Source organism: Apiotrichum porosum (assembly GCF_003942205.1).
Source record: "Apiotrichum porosum strain DSM 27194 chromosome Unknown scaffold_6, whole genome shotgun sequence".
NCBI lineage: Eukaryota > Fungi > Basidiomycota > Tremellomycetes > Trichosporonales > Trichosporonaceae > Apiotrichum > Apiotrichum porosum.
The window spans coordinates 549,425-563,036 of record NW_021167113.1 but is presented as its reverse complement, the minus strand read 5'-3'; the positions used below and the strand labels follow the sequence as shown (position 1 = coordinate 563,036).

General features: G+C 59.8%; 7 protein-coding genes across 7 annotated transcripts; 2 read left to right on the top strand and 5 right to left on the bottom strand.

Annotated features, from left to right (window-relative positions):
* Positions 1–194: 194 nt before the first annotated feature.
* On the top strand, positions 195–1,110 carry NIP7 (ribosome biosynthesis protein nip7; the record flags this gene model as incomplete). The annotated part of the gene is made up of 4 exons (XM_028623334.1): positions 195–237; positions 303–390; positions 480–639; positions 856–1,110. 4 exons carry the CDS (start codon positions 195–197, stop codon positions 1,108–1,110), a joined length of 546 nt encoding a protein of 181 aa, XP_028476267.1.
* Positions 1,111–1,326: 216 nt separating this feature from the next.
* On the bottom strand, positions 1,327–2,342 carry BNA1 (3-hydroxyanthranilic acid dioxygenase; the record flags this gene model as incomplete). The annotated part of the gene is made up of 4 exons (XM_028623333.1): positions 1,327–1,508; positions 1,598–1,678; positions 1,808–2,002; positions 2,273–2,342. The coding sequence occupies 4 exons, from the start codon at positions 2,340–2,342 to the stop codon at positions 1,327–1,329; spliced, it is 528 nt and encodes a 175-aa protein (XP_028476266.1).
* Positions 2,343–2,589: 247 nt separating this feature from the next.
* Positions 2,590–3,363, top strand: ALG13 (N-acetylglucosaminyldiphosphodolichol N-acetylglucosaminyltransferase catalytic subunit alg13; the record flags this gene model as incomplete). Its single annotated transcript, XM_028623332.1, has 2 exons — positions 2,590–3,107; positions 3,240–3,363. 2 exons carry the CDS (start codon positions 2,590–2,592, stop codon positions 3,361–3,363), a joined length of 642 nt encoding a protein of 213 aa, XP_028476265.1.
* Positions 3,364–3,496: 133 nt separating this feature from the next.
* On the bottom strand, positions 3,497–4,392 carry EHS24_008001 (uncharacterized protein; the record flags this gene model as incomplete). The annotated part of the gene is made up of 3 exons (XM_028623331.1): positions 3,497–3,622; positions 3,789–3,957; positions 4,196–4,392. 3 exons carry the CDS (start codon positions 4,390–4,392, stop codon positions 3,497–3,499), a joined length of 492 nt encoding a protein of 163 aa, XP_028476264.1.
* A 1,876-nt stretch (positions 4,393–6,268) lies between these two features.
* On the bottom strand, positions 6,269–7,284 carry EHS24_008000 (uncharacterized protein; the record flags this gene model as incomplete). The annotated part of the gene is made up of 3 exons (XM_028623330.1): positions 6,269–6,332; positions 6,394–6,944; positions 7,030–7,284. 3 exons carry the CDS (start codon positions 7,282–7,284, stop codon positions 6,269–6,271), a joined length of 870 nt encoding a protein of 289 aa, XP_028476263.1.
* A 1,882-nt stretch (positions 7,285–9,166) lies between these two features.
* On the bottom strand, positions 9,167–10,536 carry EHS24_007999 (uncharacterized protein; the record flags this gene model as incomplete). Its single annotated transcript, XM_028623329.1, has 2 exons — positions 9,167–10,336; positions 10,375–10,536. The coding sequence occupies 2 exons, from the start codon at positions 10,534–10,536 to the stop codon at positions 9,167–9,169; spliced, it is 1,332 nt and encodes a 443-aa protein (XP_028476262.1).
* Positions 10,537–10,569: 33 nt separating this feature from the next.
* EHS24_007998 (uncharacterized protein) lies at positions 10,570–12,007 on the bottom strand (the record flags this gene model as incomplete). The annotated part of the gene is made up of 3 exons (XM_028623328.1): positions 10,570–11,101; positions 11,141–11,432; positions 11,767–12,007. 3 exons carry the CDS (start codon positions 12,005–12,007, stop codon positions 10,570–10,572), a joined length of 1,065 nt encoding a protein of 354 aa, XP_028476261.1.
* Positions 12,008–13,612: the final 1,605 nt, after the last annotated feature.

Genomic DNA, 13,612 nt, shown 5'->3' with positions numbered 1-13,612 from the left:
ACGTGGAATATTTATTTCCTATTTATATTTATCATTTATCCCGTCTTCCGCCCATCTGCTCATGGGCGTTCCTCGCTGAGATTTCTGCAAACCCTGGCGTGGTCGGCTGGGCGGAGGTGAAGATATGCGACAACAACGACCAACAGCGTGTGTGTGTCTTTTCTTATTATTACCACCTTTGACATCATTACACCATGAGGCCCCTTACCGAGGACGAGACCAAGGCCGTCTTTGAGAGTGCGTCCACAGAGCCCCCTCACGCTCTGTCCTTGCCCGAACGAACGCTGACCACTTGCGAACAGAGCTCGCCAACTACATTGGCAAGAACATTGTCCACCTCATCGACCGCGACGAGGATGACCAGTACTGCTTCCGTCTCCACAAGGACCGGTAAGTGCATCTCTGCAGCTATGGCCTCTGTTGTCGTCGCTCTAGCTGTCCCCCTTCTTGCCGGATGTTTTGGCTGACCTGTGTGCCAGTGTGTACTACCTCCCGCTCCCGATGCTCCACCTCGCGACCTCGGTGGCCCGTCCCAACCTCATCTCGCTCGGCACCTGCATGGGCAAGTTCTCCAAGTCGGGCAAGTTCAAGCTCGGCGTGACCGCCCTCGACTGGCTGGCCAAGTACGCCAAGTACAAGGTGCGTACTGCTTGCTCGGGACATGATGGACGGATGTGCCGGTGCTGGTCTCGTCAAGTGGAGGTGGCAAGAACTTGTCCCTTTGCCTACCTCTGACTACGAGCCAGCAGCAGCGGCACTGCAGCGACAGCTGTCATTCTTTTCAGCATAGCTGTCGCCATCCTCTCCATCTCCCTCCTCTCCCCCTTGTCGCTCCCCACTAACCCACCCTCACAGGTCTGGGTCAAGCCCACTGGTGAGCTTCCCTTCCTGTACGGCAACCACGTCCTCAAGGCCCACCTCGGCCGTATCACCGAGGACACTCCCGAGCACCAGGGTGTCGTGGTGTTCTCCATGGCCGACGTGCCCCTCGGCTTTGGCGCCACGGCCCGCTCGACCATCCAGACGCGTGACCTCGACCCGGCCGGTATCGTCGTCTTCCACCAAGCCGATGTGGGAGAGTACCTGCGAGACGAAGAGACCATGTTCTGAGGCGGCGGCGCGGGGCGGGAATAGATATGTGTTGACCCTTGTATGCATTTACTCCTGGAGCGAGCGAGAGCAAGAGCGGTGAGCGTGGCGAAGAAGAGTGAGAGCGCAGCAATGACAGGCTCTGGTACATCCATTTACATCTGTGCCCTACATCCCATCCCTTACCCCCTCCCCATCCCCATCACGCTGGTTCCCAACGACCTACGGCCTGCTTTTCTACTTTGCCGGCGCGGCCACGCCACACTGTGGGCACCGGCGCCACTCCTCGTCGCCCATCCACTTGTCGAGGTGGGGCTTGAGCTGCGTGTCGAGGTCGGAGCAGTAGAACTGGACGTTTTGGATGACGACGAGCTCCTCGCCGTGCGCGGCCTTGTTGGGGCACAGCCACCTCATGGTGTCTGGTTTGTGTCAGCTGGGGAGGTTCCACGGTATACGCTGGGTCGGGAGCTGGCTGCGGAGAGCCAGGTCGGTTAGTGGGACTACTCACCGAGAGCGTCGCCTGGACGGACCATCTCCAGGACCACACCGATGGTGTCGGCAACACGGCGCGGCGAGTGCGGGGTGTTGGCTGGGGTGAGGTCAGCTGTGTATTCACCGTCGACGCTTAAGCTGTCCACACCCTCGTCTACGATCTGCTGTAGACTACCAGGTTCCTAGCAGATATAGACTTGACAACCTCGGGTGCTCCTGTACTCACCAGGAAGCAGGAAAAAGTCGCCCTCCTCAATGATAATGTCCCGCACGACACCCTCGTCGACGACCTTGAGCGTCATGGCGCCCTTGTACTGGTAAAACCACTCTTCAGTAGTGTTGATGTGGAAATCGGTACGCGTGTTGGGTCCACCGACGATCATGACAATGAAGTTTTCGCCCTTGTACATGCACTTGTTGCCTGGGGTGTGTCAGCGGGGGAGAAGGTGGGTGTGTCATGTGGATGGGGGCAGATAGAGTGGTTTGCTGGTGCGTGACGAGGTGCGGAACCTCACAGACGGGGCGGCAGCGTGTACCACCCCTCACACAGCCGCAACACGCCCAACACTGGCGGAGACGCGTATGTGAGGTAGCGTTGACGCATGCTCGGCCACGCTCGGCGACATCTCGCAAAGCCTTGTATCGAACAATACCCCCAAAAAGGTCACCCATGACACGGAGGGATACGCACCGACAGGGGGCTTGAGGAGGTGGCCATTCTCCTTGAGCCACTTGGGGAAGTTGATGGGCGGGGGCAGCATCGTGCAAGAGAGATGGATAGAGGTGGATAGAGATGAGAGAGAAAGCGAGATATCTCTCGAGTCAGCACAGGAGACCGTTCGGCAACCACCTCCACTTTTGGCTGACTCCCTCGCAGCAGCAGGGGCGGTCCAGCCCGAAGGGCCCGGTACATGTGCGCGACTGTGTGGTGACGACGATGGATGCCGGCGGTCCAGGCACTGTTGAGACCACGTCCCATTCCTGTCACTTTCTCTCCATCTCCCCACCATGGCCACCACCCTCCTCGTCACAGTGGGCTCGACCCAGTTCCAGCAACTCACAGACGCCGTGCTCGCCCCGGCCGTCCTCGACGCCCTCCCGCAGCTGGGCGTCAGCGACCTTGTCGTCCAGCTCGGCAGCGCTCAGCTTCCCGCGGCTGTCCAGCTGCAACTCTCCAGCGCTGGCGAGGGAGCGTTCACCCATGGAGGAGACGGCAGCAAGCTGCGTGTGGATGTGCTGCGGTACACGAAGGGGGCCAGGGAGATGGACGCGTTGATTGCGCGCGCGGGCGTCGTCGTTAGCCATGCCGGTGGGTGTCCTCAAGCAGCTGCCTCTCTGACGTGGGTGTGGTCTAGACAGCAACTGACAATACCCGGCTTAGGATCTGGAACGATCCTTGAAGTACTGCGAAAGTCGCCCCCTCCACGCCTCCTCGTCGTTCCCAACCCGGCACTCATGGACGACCACCAGCGCGAGCTCGCCGGCGCGCTCGCGGCGGGCAAGTACCTGACGGTGTCTGATGTCGAGTGAGTTGCCGATCTGCCCCTGCCTCTGCCTCTACCTCTGCCTCCGGCCCAGGACGAGGCTCACGCCCGCATGGTCCAATGCGGTTCATGCTGTCTCGCTGCTAAATACCACTCTACTGACACCCGCCTCAGCTCCCTGCTCGACGGTCTCCGCCGCGTCCTCACCGTCGACGACACGACGCCGGCACCAAAACGCTTCCCCGCGCCGCAGCCAGAACGGTTTGCGGCCATCTTGGATAAGACTGCCGGGTTCTAGCAGCCGTGTGTAAGAATGTGTAGGGTGTCGGGTGTAGAGCATAGAGTATAGTGTGTCCTCCAGTAGGAGTGTGGCCAGTGTGGGGTCGGTGTGTGCGATAATAATGATGCTAGAAGTATGGGCAGGAACGCGATCATGCCTGAGCCTCTGGCGCCGGCTGCGCCTTGTGTCCGTCCGAGTGGCCGAGCGACATGTCGGGCTGCACGAGGTTGCGGATACGTTGCTTGAGCACCTTGAGTTCCGGGAAGCCGCCTTCAGACTGGACAGGTTAGACCACTCCATCGTGGAACCTGAACAAGAACATGGGAGAGCAGGGCCAGGCCAGATGGCAGGACCAAGGAACACGAGCGCTTCCGACAACGACACGGCAGCGCACAGTCTGGTTCAAGGCCCAAGCCCCAACACACACCACCAACTCGACTCACTTTACGGTCCCATGCCAGCTTGAACCCGGCGTTGTCGCCCAAGTCGACCCAGACGCGGAACCGCCCGCCCGTCTCCGGGGTGTTGAGGGGCTGCAGCGTGATCGTCTTGATGACGGGCGGGGGGAAGGTGAGGAGGAGCTCGGTCGAGGTCCAGCTCGCGCGCGGCGCCCTGTGGAGAGGGTTAGTAGGATAGTAGGATACCGCCAATGGGCGGCGTGTGCGGATAGCTTGGTCGTAAGAGAGTGGAAGCTAGCGTGAGGGAGCCAACCAGCTGTTGACATTCGCGGAGGTCACGCAGCTGTTGATAATAGCGGCACAGGGAGGGATTGCTGTCCCGCGACTCTGCTCAAGCTCCACATAGACAAGGACATAGCCACAAGGACATATCCACAAGGAGAACCACTCACCATCGACAGCGGTCACAGTACTCGATCAAGACGTGCGGCGTGGTGAGCGTTGGCTGAGGGATGTCCGCTGCGGCCTCGGCGGTTGCGTTGGACGCAGGCGCGGGGGCAGCGGCCGGGGCAGGAGCAGCCGCAGAAGCAGACGCCCCGTGCGTGTGGTCGGGGGCACAGTCGACACAGACGGTGTTGGAGTCGGACATTGCGCGTGTTGTGGATGACAGAGAGGTGGCGATGGGACCAAGAGTTGCGACTTTGGATCTGGATCCACAATCGCGCAATCGACATTTCAGGCACGAACCAAGTTGCAAGTAGTTTAATCGGCCAGTTTAATCAACGAAATTCAAATCAATTGTGAGTGCGGGCATTTGAAATGGATACCCAGAGTCATTAGGCCGTGACTTCGGAAATTGTAAAGCCGGTCCCCAAAGATCCCCTAGACCAGAGAGAAGGTCGGGTTGGTGGCGAAAGGGGGACTCAAACAACCTGCAACCAACACGATGAAATGAGTGAGAGGGGAAGGGAGTGTGTGAAAGCAAACGCGACGGTACCTGCCGTTCGCAAAAGCAGCTTGTTGCGTTATTGTCTGGCTTTTTCTTTTTTGCTGAATTAACTGTCCCGCATTCAAGTTCCAAGCAAAGGTACAACACGTACTGGACTGTACGCAAAGCGCGGCCCACCTAGCTGCTGACGTACAGGACCTGCGTTCCTTGGCCAAGCCTTACCCGTAGGTCCTTAGGACCGAGGATACGGGGGAGCGAGACGCGCAAAGTTCATTAAGAGCGGCGACGTCTCCCCGCACTGGTCGTGTGGTGCACAGAGGTACATAGGTACAGAGGTTGGCCTCTCCAGCGTGGGCATGTGCACATTTCTGGGCACGGTCAGGTCATGCGCGGTCCAATACGGCTTTGGAGGCGATTTACACAATGCCGCACACAGCAAAGAGCCACCGTGGTACCGTGGATAGACGATGCGCATAACTGATATACTCAACCACGGCCTCGCCACATGAGTTGTCACCTTCTCCTCCTGTTCGCCTCCGACGGAGCTCCGCCCGCGTCCGAACAACATGTGCCCAGCCGTCGTACTTCATCTGCACATGCTACCCGGTACGTACTCTCGTCCCAACCTCCACGTTGCGTGTTTCATCCACCCAAAAAGAGTACGAGTGCTGGGGGGCGACGAGGGTGTCTGGAGACTTGCGTACTTGCTTTGGCAATAAATATTTGTGGACGGCGGGACGACCCTCCCCTTGACAGGCAGCATCGCGACGTGGTCGCCGTGTCCCCGTGGTCGGCCACCAGGCACTGGAAAAGTAGGCCTCTCGGCTGTGGCCACTGGCTGTGCGTTGCACTGGCTGCGTCGCTTGCTTGTTGCTGAGTGGAGGAGGAGGATGGAAGGATACGTCGGGGAGCGAAGCTCAGAGCCAGTTGCGCCGGGTGCGCGACGCGCGATACGTGATGGATCCCGGTGTGTCGTCCCTCTCCCTTCCCTCTGGCGCCAACACTGCACACATGGGCAACGTGAAGCGGAGGGCAGAGGAAAGACAATGTGGCCCGGCGGGAAGGTACAGCTCGCTTGCAGACGCTTTGGCTCGTTTGCAGAACGCCTGGCTCATGTTCATAAGCGTCTGCGCGCATTCTTGGAAACATGCCATGTTACAAGACAAGGCTCGCTGCAAGCAACCAGGGGAGCGGCAACTGTGCAACTGCAAACAGGGGCGATGCCATTGGCCACGAGCCATATATGGGCATGACTGGCTATGAGTGCGTGAGTGGACCTCGTACGCACAGACAGCAAGCACCAGTAGTATCCAAAGCCCAAGACCATGGCCTGTCCTGCATCACCATGTACAATCTGTGAAACGCCTCCATTGTCCGCGCGCTCGCGTAACAGTAGTGGCTCCCCTTCCTCCGTGACCCTCTTCTCGTCTCTACGACCCAGCACTAATCGGCTTACTATAAACAACTACCTCTGCCCTGTATGCGCGCTCGCTACGCCATCCTGTGTTTTGTGGTATGTATATCGGAAAGGTGAAATAAAAGGGAAAAACGCTCAGTGGATCAGTGGCGCGTCTGCCTAGTGGCCACTGAGCAGGCTGCCAGACGACTGCTGGGAGATGGTCGAGAGAGACCCGCCCTTCCTGTGGAAGACTTGTCAGCAGCTGCGCCATGTTCCCGCCCGCGCCGGCCTACTGTACTTACATGGGACCCAGGCGGCCGTTGCCATTACCGATGCCATTGCCGTTCTGTTTCAAGAGGTTGACCGTCGAGTGCGGTGTGAGCCCCGCAGCAGTGGCGAGCTGGTCGCGGACACGCCTCGCCTCGGCGATGAGGGCGTCGTGCTCCGGGTCCCTTGGCCAGCCGGTCCGCTTGAGCTCCTCGGCGACGCGGAAGGGATAGTCTGTGATGGTGCCCTCGTGGCGGACGAGGCGGACGTGCGGCTGCTCGCGCAGCGTGGCAATGTCGTATGGGCCCTCGTGCTTGCGCCATTTGGAGGGGATGCGGCACTGCTCCTCGCAGTCGGCGAGAAAGTCGAGCTTGATACCGTACCCGCCGCACAGGTGGTGGAGCTTTTTGTTGGGCCCGTCCAGCAGCTTGAGCATCTCCTTGGCCTCGGCGTAGATTGGCCGGTGTTGGAGGGCCTCGACGCGGTCCTCTTGCAGCAGGAACCACAGGTCGAGGCTCAGACGTTCTACGGGCACCCAGTGCGCGAGGAACGTGAGAAACGTCTTGACAACGTCGTCGCGGGATGTCTGGACATGGCGGTGTCAGCACAAGTGTGTATCTAGCCATCGTATCGTCTGATCTTTCTCCTTCTCCTCGCGCACGCCGACTCACTGTCCTATCGCGCCCGTCGTCGTCTGTCCAGTTGAACTGCGTGAAAAAGTATCGCTCCTTGCCCGAAAAGAGACTGAACATGGGCCGGCTCTCGATAATGTTGGTGAGGATGGCCATCTTGCGCTCTGTGCCCTTCTTGGGCCGCTGGGCGACGGCAAAGTCGTAGCGCTCCTTCCACTCTGGATAGTCCCATGATGGGGCCGGGCGGTCTTTGCCGTCCTTTCTCTGGCTCGAGTTGGCCTTGCCTAGCGCCATGGCTGCGGCGGCCTGGGCGGCTGACGACTGGGAGGACCGGGGGAGTAGAGACGGGATGGCAGGTGGTGTGGTTGCGGCTGCCGAGGGGCCGCGGGGGAAAAGGTGGGTGATGGGTGGTGGGGTGGGAGTGAGAGACACAGAGAGAGTGAGTGAGAATGTGTGTGTGTGTGTGGTGTCAAGAGACTGGTGGGGGGTGGGGGATGGGGTCTGGGTCGATGGAGATTTGAGGAATGTGCGACAAGTGCGACAAATGCGACCCAACCACATGTAAAATCGCGTCCACCCGGCAAGGAGAGATGCTCGTTGCTGTCTCTGCCGTTGCATCTGTCTCTCTCCTTCCTCTCCCGCGCGTACACCCAAAAACACAGAGTGCGATCGAGCGACACCAAAGGGAGAGATTGAGAGATGACACTTTGGCGCTCCGGCACTTCCCTGAACAACCCCCACGCCACGCCGAGAAACAGGGAGTCGCGGTCCGGGTGGGACACAAAGAGCGTATGGCGGCTCAGGCCGCAAACCGTTAAACCGTATTTTATGGTGTGGGTGCCGTCGTCGTACCGTCGTCGTTGCTGCACATCTCCCCGCCATGCAAAGCCGACACTGCGAGACAGAGAGGACATCTGTGCACAGATCGTGTTGCTTCTCTTCACATCCAGCCGTGCTCTTCTGTCGTCTGCTTTTTACGGCGCACGGCCAGCGTTTGCCCGGGTTTTGGCAACATGCCGCAACACCCTTTCTCTCCTCCCGGCAAGACACCCACCCACCCTGGAGGCCGGCCGGTTAGTCACTCGGTCCCAACGCAAAAAGACGCAGAGAGAGGCAGAGAGGCAAACGGCCGCAACGCCTCTCGCCGGCTCTGCGGATCTGCCCTAAACACACAAAAGCACACGGTCAGCTTCCTTCCAGGTTCACTCATCCGACATACCTCATCATCCCCCTCTCCATGATGGCTTCACCGGTAGCCTTAGTGGTATGCATCGGGCTTCTCTCCAGACACGCGCAGAACGCGCCCCGGTCGCGCGGTGCGCCAGCACGCGCCTGTACCTCTCGCCACGCTCATTTGGGCTCTGTGGGCGCGCACCTCGGCGCCGCCCACGCGTACCCAGGCGTGTACCCACGTACCCCAGGCGCGCGCGGCCCGGCGGTGGACGCTGGGTGGCGTCCTTTTGGCCTTTTGTCTTGTCACCAGTCGCGTTTCGCGTGTCCTCTTGCGCATTCGTGAGCTGGTGGCCAGTGGAAACCCGGCGTCAACCATCCCAGCCAGCTTGGAGGCAGCTACAGCTGCACAGCTGTGCAGCTGCCTGCCTCAGGCAAAACCCGGCTACCCACGCACCCACCCCCAGGGATCCGTGGTTGTGCCGTCTCCGAGGCCCTCACAGCCCGGTGGCGGTCGTGGCGGCAAGGGGCTCGTCGGTCGTCGATTGCCATATGGGTGGCATGGGATATGGCGATATGGGTGGACGATCTGGTCCCTTCCTGCGGATATCAGGTGTGCAGTGCATCCGGCGGGACAGACTCGTGTGTTGGAAACATTCGTGCGCAGTTTGCCATTGGGCGTGCGGTTCGTTGTGTGCGTGCGTTTTTTTTTCTGTGCTTGTTTTGTTCGTTTGAGGGTTGCTTTGCATATGCCCTTGATCGCTTGATGATCTCGCTCTCGGGCCCTGCAACATGTGCTTTCTTGGGTTGCTAATTGCGATAGAACCAACCCTCAACCCACCATGACCCGTCACATCAGTGACCACTCGGGCCGAGTTGCTTCGGCGCAGCATCGAGCGGGCACTCTGCGATCTGCTGTCGAGGTCACCGGTATTGACGAGGTACAAGCCATGCAAGGGGCCGCACGAATGACATGTCCCACATTATTAACCACTCTAATCCCAACCTACACGCCCAGGAGCGTGCCTACCGCCCATCCATACACGGGGAGCACCAAGTTGTCGTTTTGCGCCGAGAACGCCTCCATGAGGGTGACGAGCACTGTAGTAGTCACAAACTGGACAAAGGCAAACTCGTCCACCGCGCCGACAAAGTACATGAGGACCGCGCTGGCGACGACGCTGGCCAAAAACGCAGCGGACCCTTCCACCGTCTTGCCGCTCGCAGGCGACCAGCGCGCGTACCCGATCTTGCGGCCTACGATGGACGCGACGGCGTCGCCGATGCCGAGGGCCAGGACGCCGAAGAAGGCCAGGATCGGCGAGGGCCCCTCGAGCCAAAGCGGTGTGGCACACCCGGCCAACAGGTAGAAATGGCTCAGAATGGCGGTACCCGAGTCCTTGTGGTCGATGAACTCGTTGAGGAACAGGTGGACGCTGGCGCCTAGGGGCCACAGGGCGAAATAGCGCACATACTCTGCAAACGTGAATGCGGCAAAGGCGACCGAGTATGACAGGTGTGTGAATGCCGGGTCGACAGCCATGCCCGGGATGAACATGGCGACTGCGAGCGCGTGGAACGACTTGCGGCGCGCGTTGACAGAGAGCGTGGGCATGCGCTGGTCCGCCGCGTCCATCATCTGCGTAGCCACCGCGCTGGCACCCGAAGGGTACACGTGTGCCGGGGGGATGGAGCCCGCCGACGACGTGGACGACGTAGAGTCGCGGACGGCGCCGGGGGGAATGTATCGCCTGTGCCGGCGTGCGCGAGACAGCTGCCGCTGCCATGCCGCGACGCCAAACAGGGCAAGCGCACCCCAGTACGCGATGAGCGCTGGGCGAGTCCACACGTGGATGCCATCGAGAAGGAAGAAGATGGTCCAGATCCATGGGTCACGCCAGCCGAGACACCACCGCGCCCACACGCCCACAACGCCAACGACGACAATGGCCGCACCGGCATAAAAGCCGATAGCTAGCAGACGGCGATGGGTGGGCTTTTCGTGCGGGAAGCGCAAACGATGTACTGGACGCTGGGCGAGGTGCCGCGAGAGGTAGAGCAGCGGCGAAAGGAGGATACCGGTCAGAAGCGAGCCGGGGATGAGTGCCAGCTGAAAGATGAGCAGTGGGGTTGGGAGACGATACGTTTTGATGTACGGCGTCCTGAACACGGAGATCTGGAGTGAGCTAGCGTTTCAGGCGACACCGAGCTCACCTTGGAGCGAGTAATGTTGACAGTCTCCATGAACAGCGCCGTGGCCGCGTGGGTGACAATACCCAGCTCGCCCAGCGTAAAGCCACGGCGCGCGAGGCGGACACAGACGTAGAGACAGAACTGGTAGAAGAGCGTGGCGAGGATAATGTCCGAATGGGACATGTCTGACGTCAGCTGGGAATGAGGCGCAAGTAGCTAACCGCTCCAAACGCCATGCCCGACATAGGCGGTGACAATCTTGAAAATAACTGAAAAGCCAGTGACGAGGAACGAGAACCCGATGACGGACAAGTTGCGCCGCAGCTCACCGCGCCGCAGCCAGTACGTCGGCGTGGCTCGTGCGTCGCTCTCAGTCTCGGTCTGGAGGGCGTTGGGAGACGACGGGGTCCTCCCGGACGCCTTGGCGAGGATCACTTCCTTGCGCAATGACCATGTGAGGTGGATAAGGAGAACAAACGAGAGAAGGGTGAAGAGCTGGACGAGGTTACGGCGTGAGATGGCCAGGGCAGATAGTGCGCGGATAGCCTCGGTCGATGTGCTGGGCACACTGGCAGAGATGCGACGGATGGGTGTGGTGGGAATGACCAATGGCGCTTCGATGACCCAGCCTGGTAACACGGCCGAGCCAGGCTCAGACTTGAGACGCGTCAATGAACCATGGAGCATGGACGCTGCCGTCAGAGGTGCGAGGAGGAGCGCGAATAGAGCTCCGTCGTCGAGGCATTCGCTGCACTGTTAGCCCATCAAACAGCACCAGTTGACCTACCGGTACTCTCGGTCCTCTGTGCCCCAGACACAGCCGTGTCCGCCTACACCAACGGGGGCGTCGTCTTCGAGGCTCAGTGTCCCCGATCGCGGCGACCCCGACGAGCGGGCTGCTGGCATACTCGTCTTTCGCGACCGCTCCGACTTGGCCTCTGTCGGGAGAGACCCCGACCGTTTGGGCTGCGGTGTGATCGGCGCCAGCGGCACATGAGGTGACGACGGCGACGTGGGGACAATCCGTCGAACCCGGAAGGTGACATAGACAATGCTCATGATTAGGAGCGAGGAGAGTTCTGATGGGTCAGCTTTCGGGTCGCGTGGTAGTCAGGAGCAGCTCACCTCCAGCGACTGCCCGCTCGTTCCACGTATATGCCAGTCGCACAATACCCACGACAACGGCGCTGAGGAGTAGCCCCGTCTCGCACCGTCGCCGTGTCACAGTGTACTGCAGCGGCCCCACCCCAATCGTCCGTGGAAGGAGAGTTATGCGAGCAGGCAAGGGGTGCTGTGCCACGTCGGTGGGTACGCGTTTTGCTGCTACCCGATCTCGCGTCGCCGCCATCATTGACGTTAGCGGTCGGGGGGAATCCGCTCGTCGTTCGGGCGCCGGCGGCAAGTCGCGTTGACCGCGTTTCCGCGTCTTTGCGCGTTCCGCCTCGGTGTCGTCGGCGTTGAGGAAGACAAAGCCGTTCTGGTCAGGACCTTCGTCGGCGCTCATGGGGAATGCGGCACTGGACGCTGAGCCTTGATACTCCAGCACCCAAGGCGCGATGGGGTGGGTCGTCTTTGTCGTGGCGGACAGGCGTCGGCCAGACCCGGAACGCGATGACGTACGACGCTTGTCGCGCACCGCTGCAGCTGCTACCATGGCTGCTGCAGACGTGGAAGCGCCCGAAGCGCCCGCCGCATGGGCATTGCCGTGCACATGTCCGTGGGTGTGGGGTAACGCCGATACACTGACGCGTGGGGAGGACGGAGGTGAAGGAGAAGGAGAGCTGGAACCCAATGACACACTCCTGGGTCTTGGAGGGTGGTGAGAATGGCCGTGCGACCCCGAGGCCCGGCCCGGTGGGCGCGACGATGTTGTTCCCGACAGATTGGCGGCGAGAAGGGTCGGTCGGCGCCCAGGTGGTGGTGAGATGGGAAGACGAGAAGAAGAGGTGGGTGGTCTAAGACTGTGAAGAATGGTGGAACATGCGCCGCCCAGTTTAGTGACGACGACGACATTCTGTTTCGGTGCTCCGGAGCTGGCCGTGACGCGCTCAGGCACGGGTGGAAAATAGTCTGGCCAAAGCTTCCATTTGACACCAAAGGTTAATGACATTACAATTAGGGCCCTAATCAGGGCTAATCAAACCTTAACAGCGTTGAGGAGACGTGGCCAGGCGTGGCTAGAACATGGAAGCAGGAAAGCACCAGAAAGTCGTGTCTCTACTTGACAACAACTGCATGTTCGCTTGCTAGCTACTGTGGTGTGCACCAGGAGACGTGGACAAAGTGCATTGCTGATATATGACGGCTGTGTACCCAGAACGTCTGCAAATAGAGATCTGCATGCGCCCCCAATCTTCCCCCCCCTGGAGAAACACGTAACGCCAGAGAATGGTCTTGCGGTCCCTGGTATACCTCGGTTCTCCAGGAGAAACGCGAAACGCATAACGCGAGCAAGAATGGCCTTACGGGGGGCCATACTCGGTTCTCCGACCACTGATAAACGCACTGTGCCAAACACTTCCGGCCCGATGTTGGGCAGTTCGCCAGGCACATCAGTTGATTTCGGTCAAACTCTGTGGGAGTCGGGTCGACTTCGGCTTGACGTTGATGGGCAATGGGTTTTACGGCGAACAGTAAAACCCATTGTCCCGTGTGTGGGCGTTTGGAAGCGCCCGGGTACTTTGATCTCTGATTCTCTACCCGGCTATGACCCCCCCCCCCCCCCCCCCAAAGGTGCCCCTTCTCTCAAAATTATGCAACAAGCAACATGCAGCGACAACATATGCTGATTCATCCTGCGCCCACGTTATGCGGGTTTCTGATAATGATATTTCTGGCCTGGATTTTCCGGCCAATTTTTATTTTCTGGGGCCTTTGCCTTCTTTACCTTTTCGTTGCGAACCCCCATCAAACCACCTCCTAAATGAAGGTGAAGCCGCACTGGGAGCACCTCATCGTCGGGGGGTAGCTGTTGAGAATAGCGGCGAACTTACACTGGTCTGGACTCTTGTTAGATCAAACCGTCTTTGCAAGAGTGGCACAAGAAACAACTGACTACCGAACTGGCACTTGGGCATTGCTCTGCGCTGCTACGGGAGAGGTCGGGGTGGGTTGTGAAGTTGTGAAGGTGGAGGAAGGTGGTGAGGAGAACTGGATGGCGAGGATGGTGGGTGCGAAAGAGTTACGTGGACGCGCTTCTTATGCCACTTGACAGCTCGAGTCCAGTGATTGATTGATTGGGGTCTTGACGGCTGTCCAT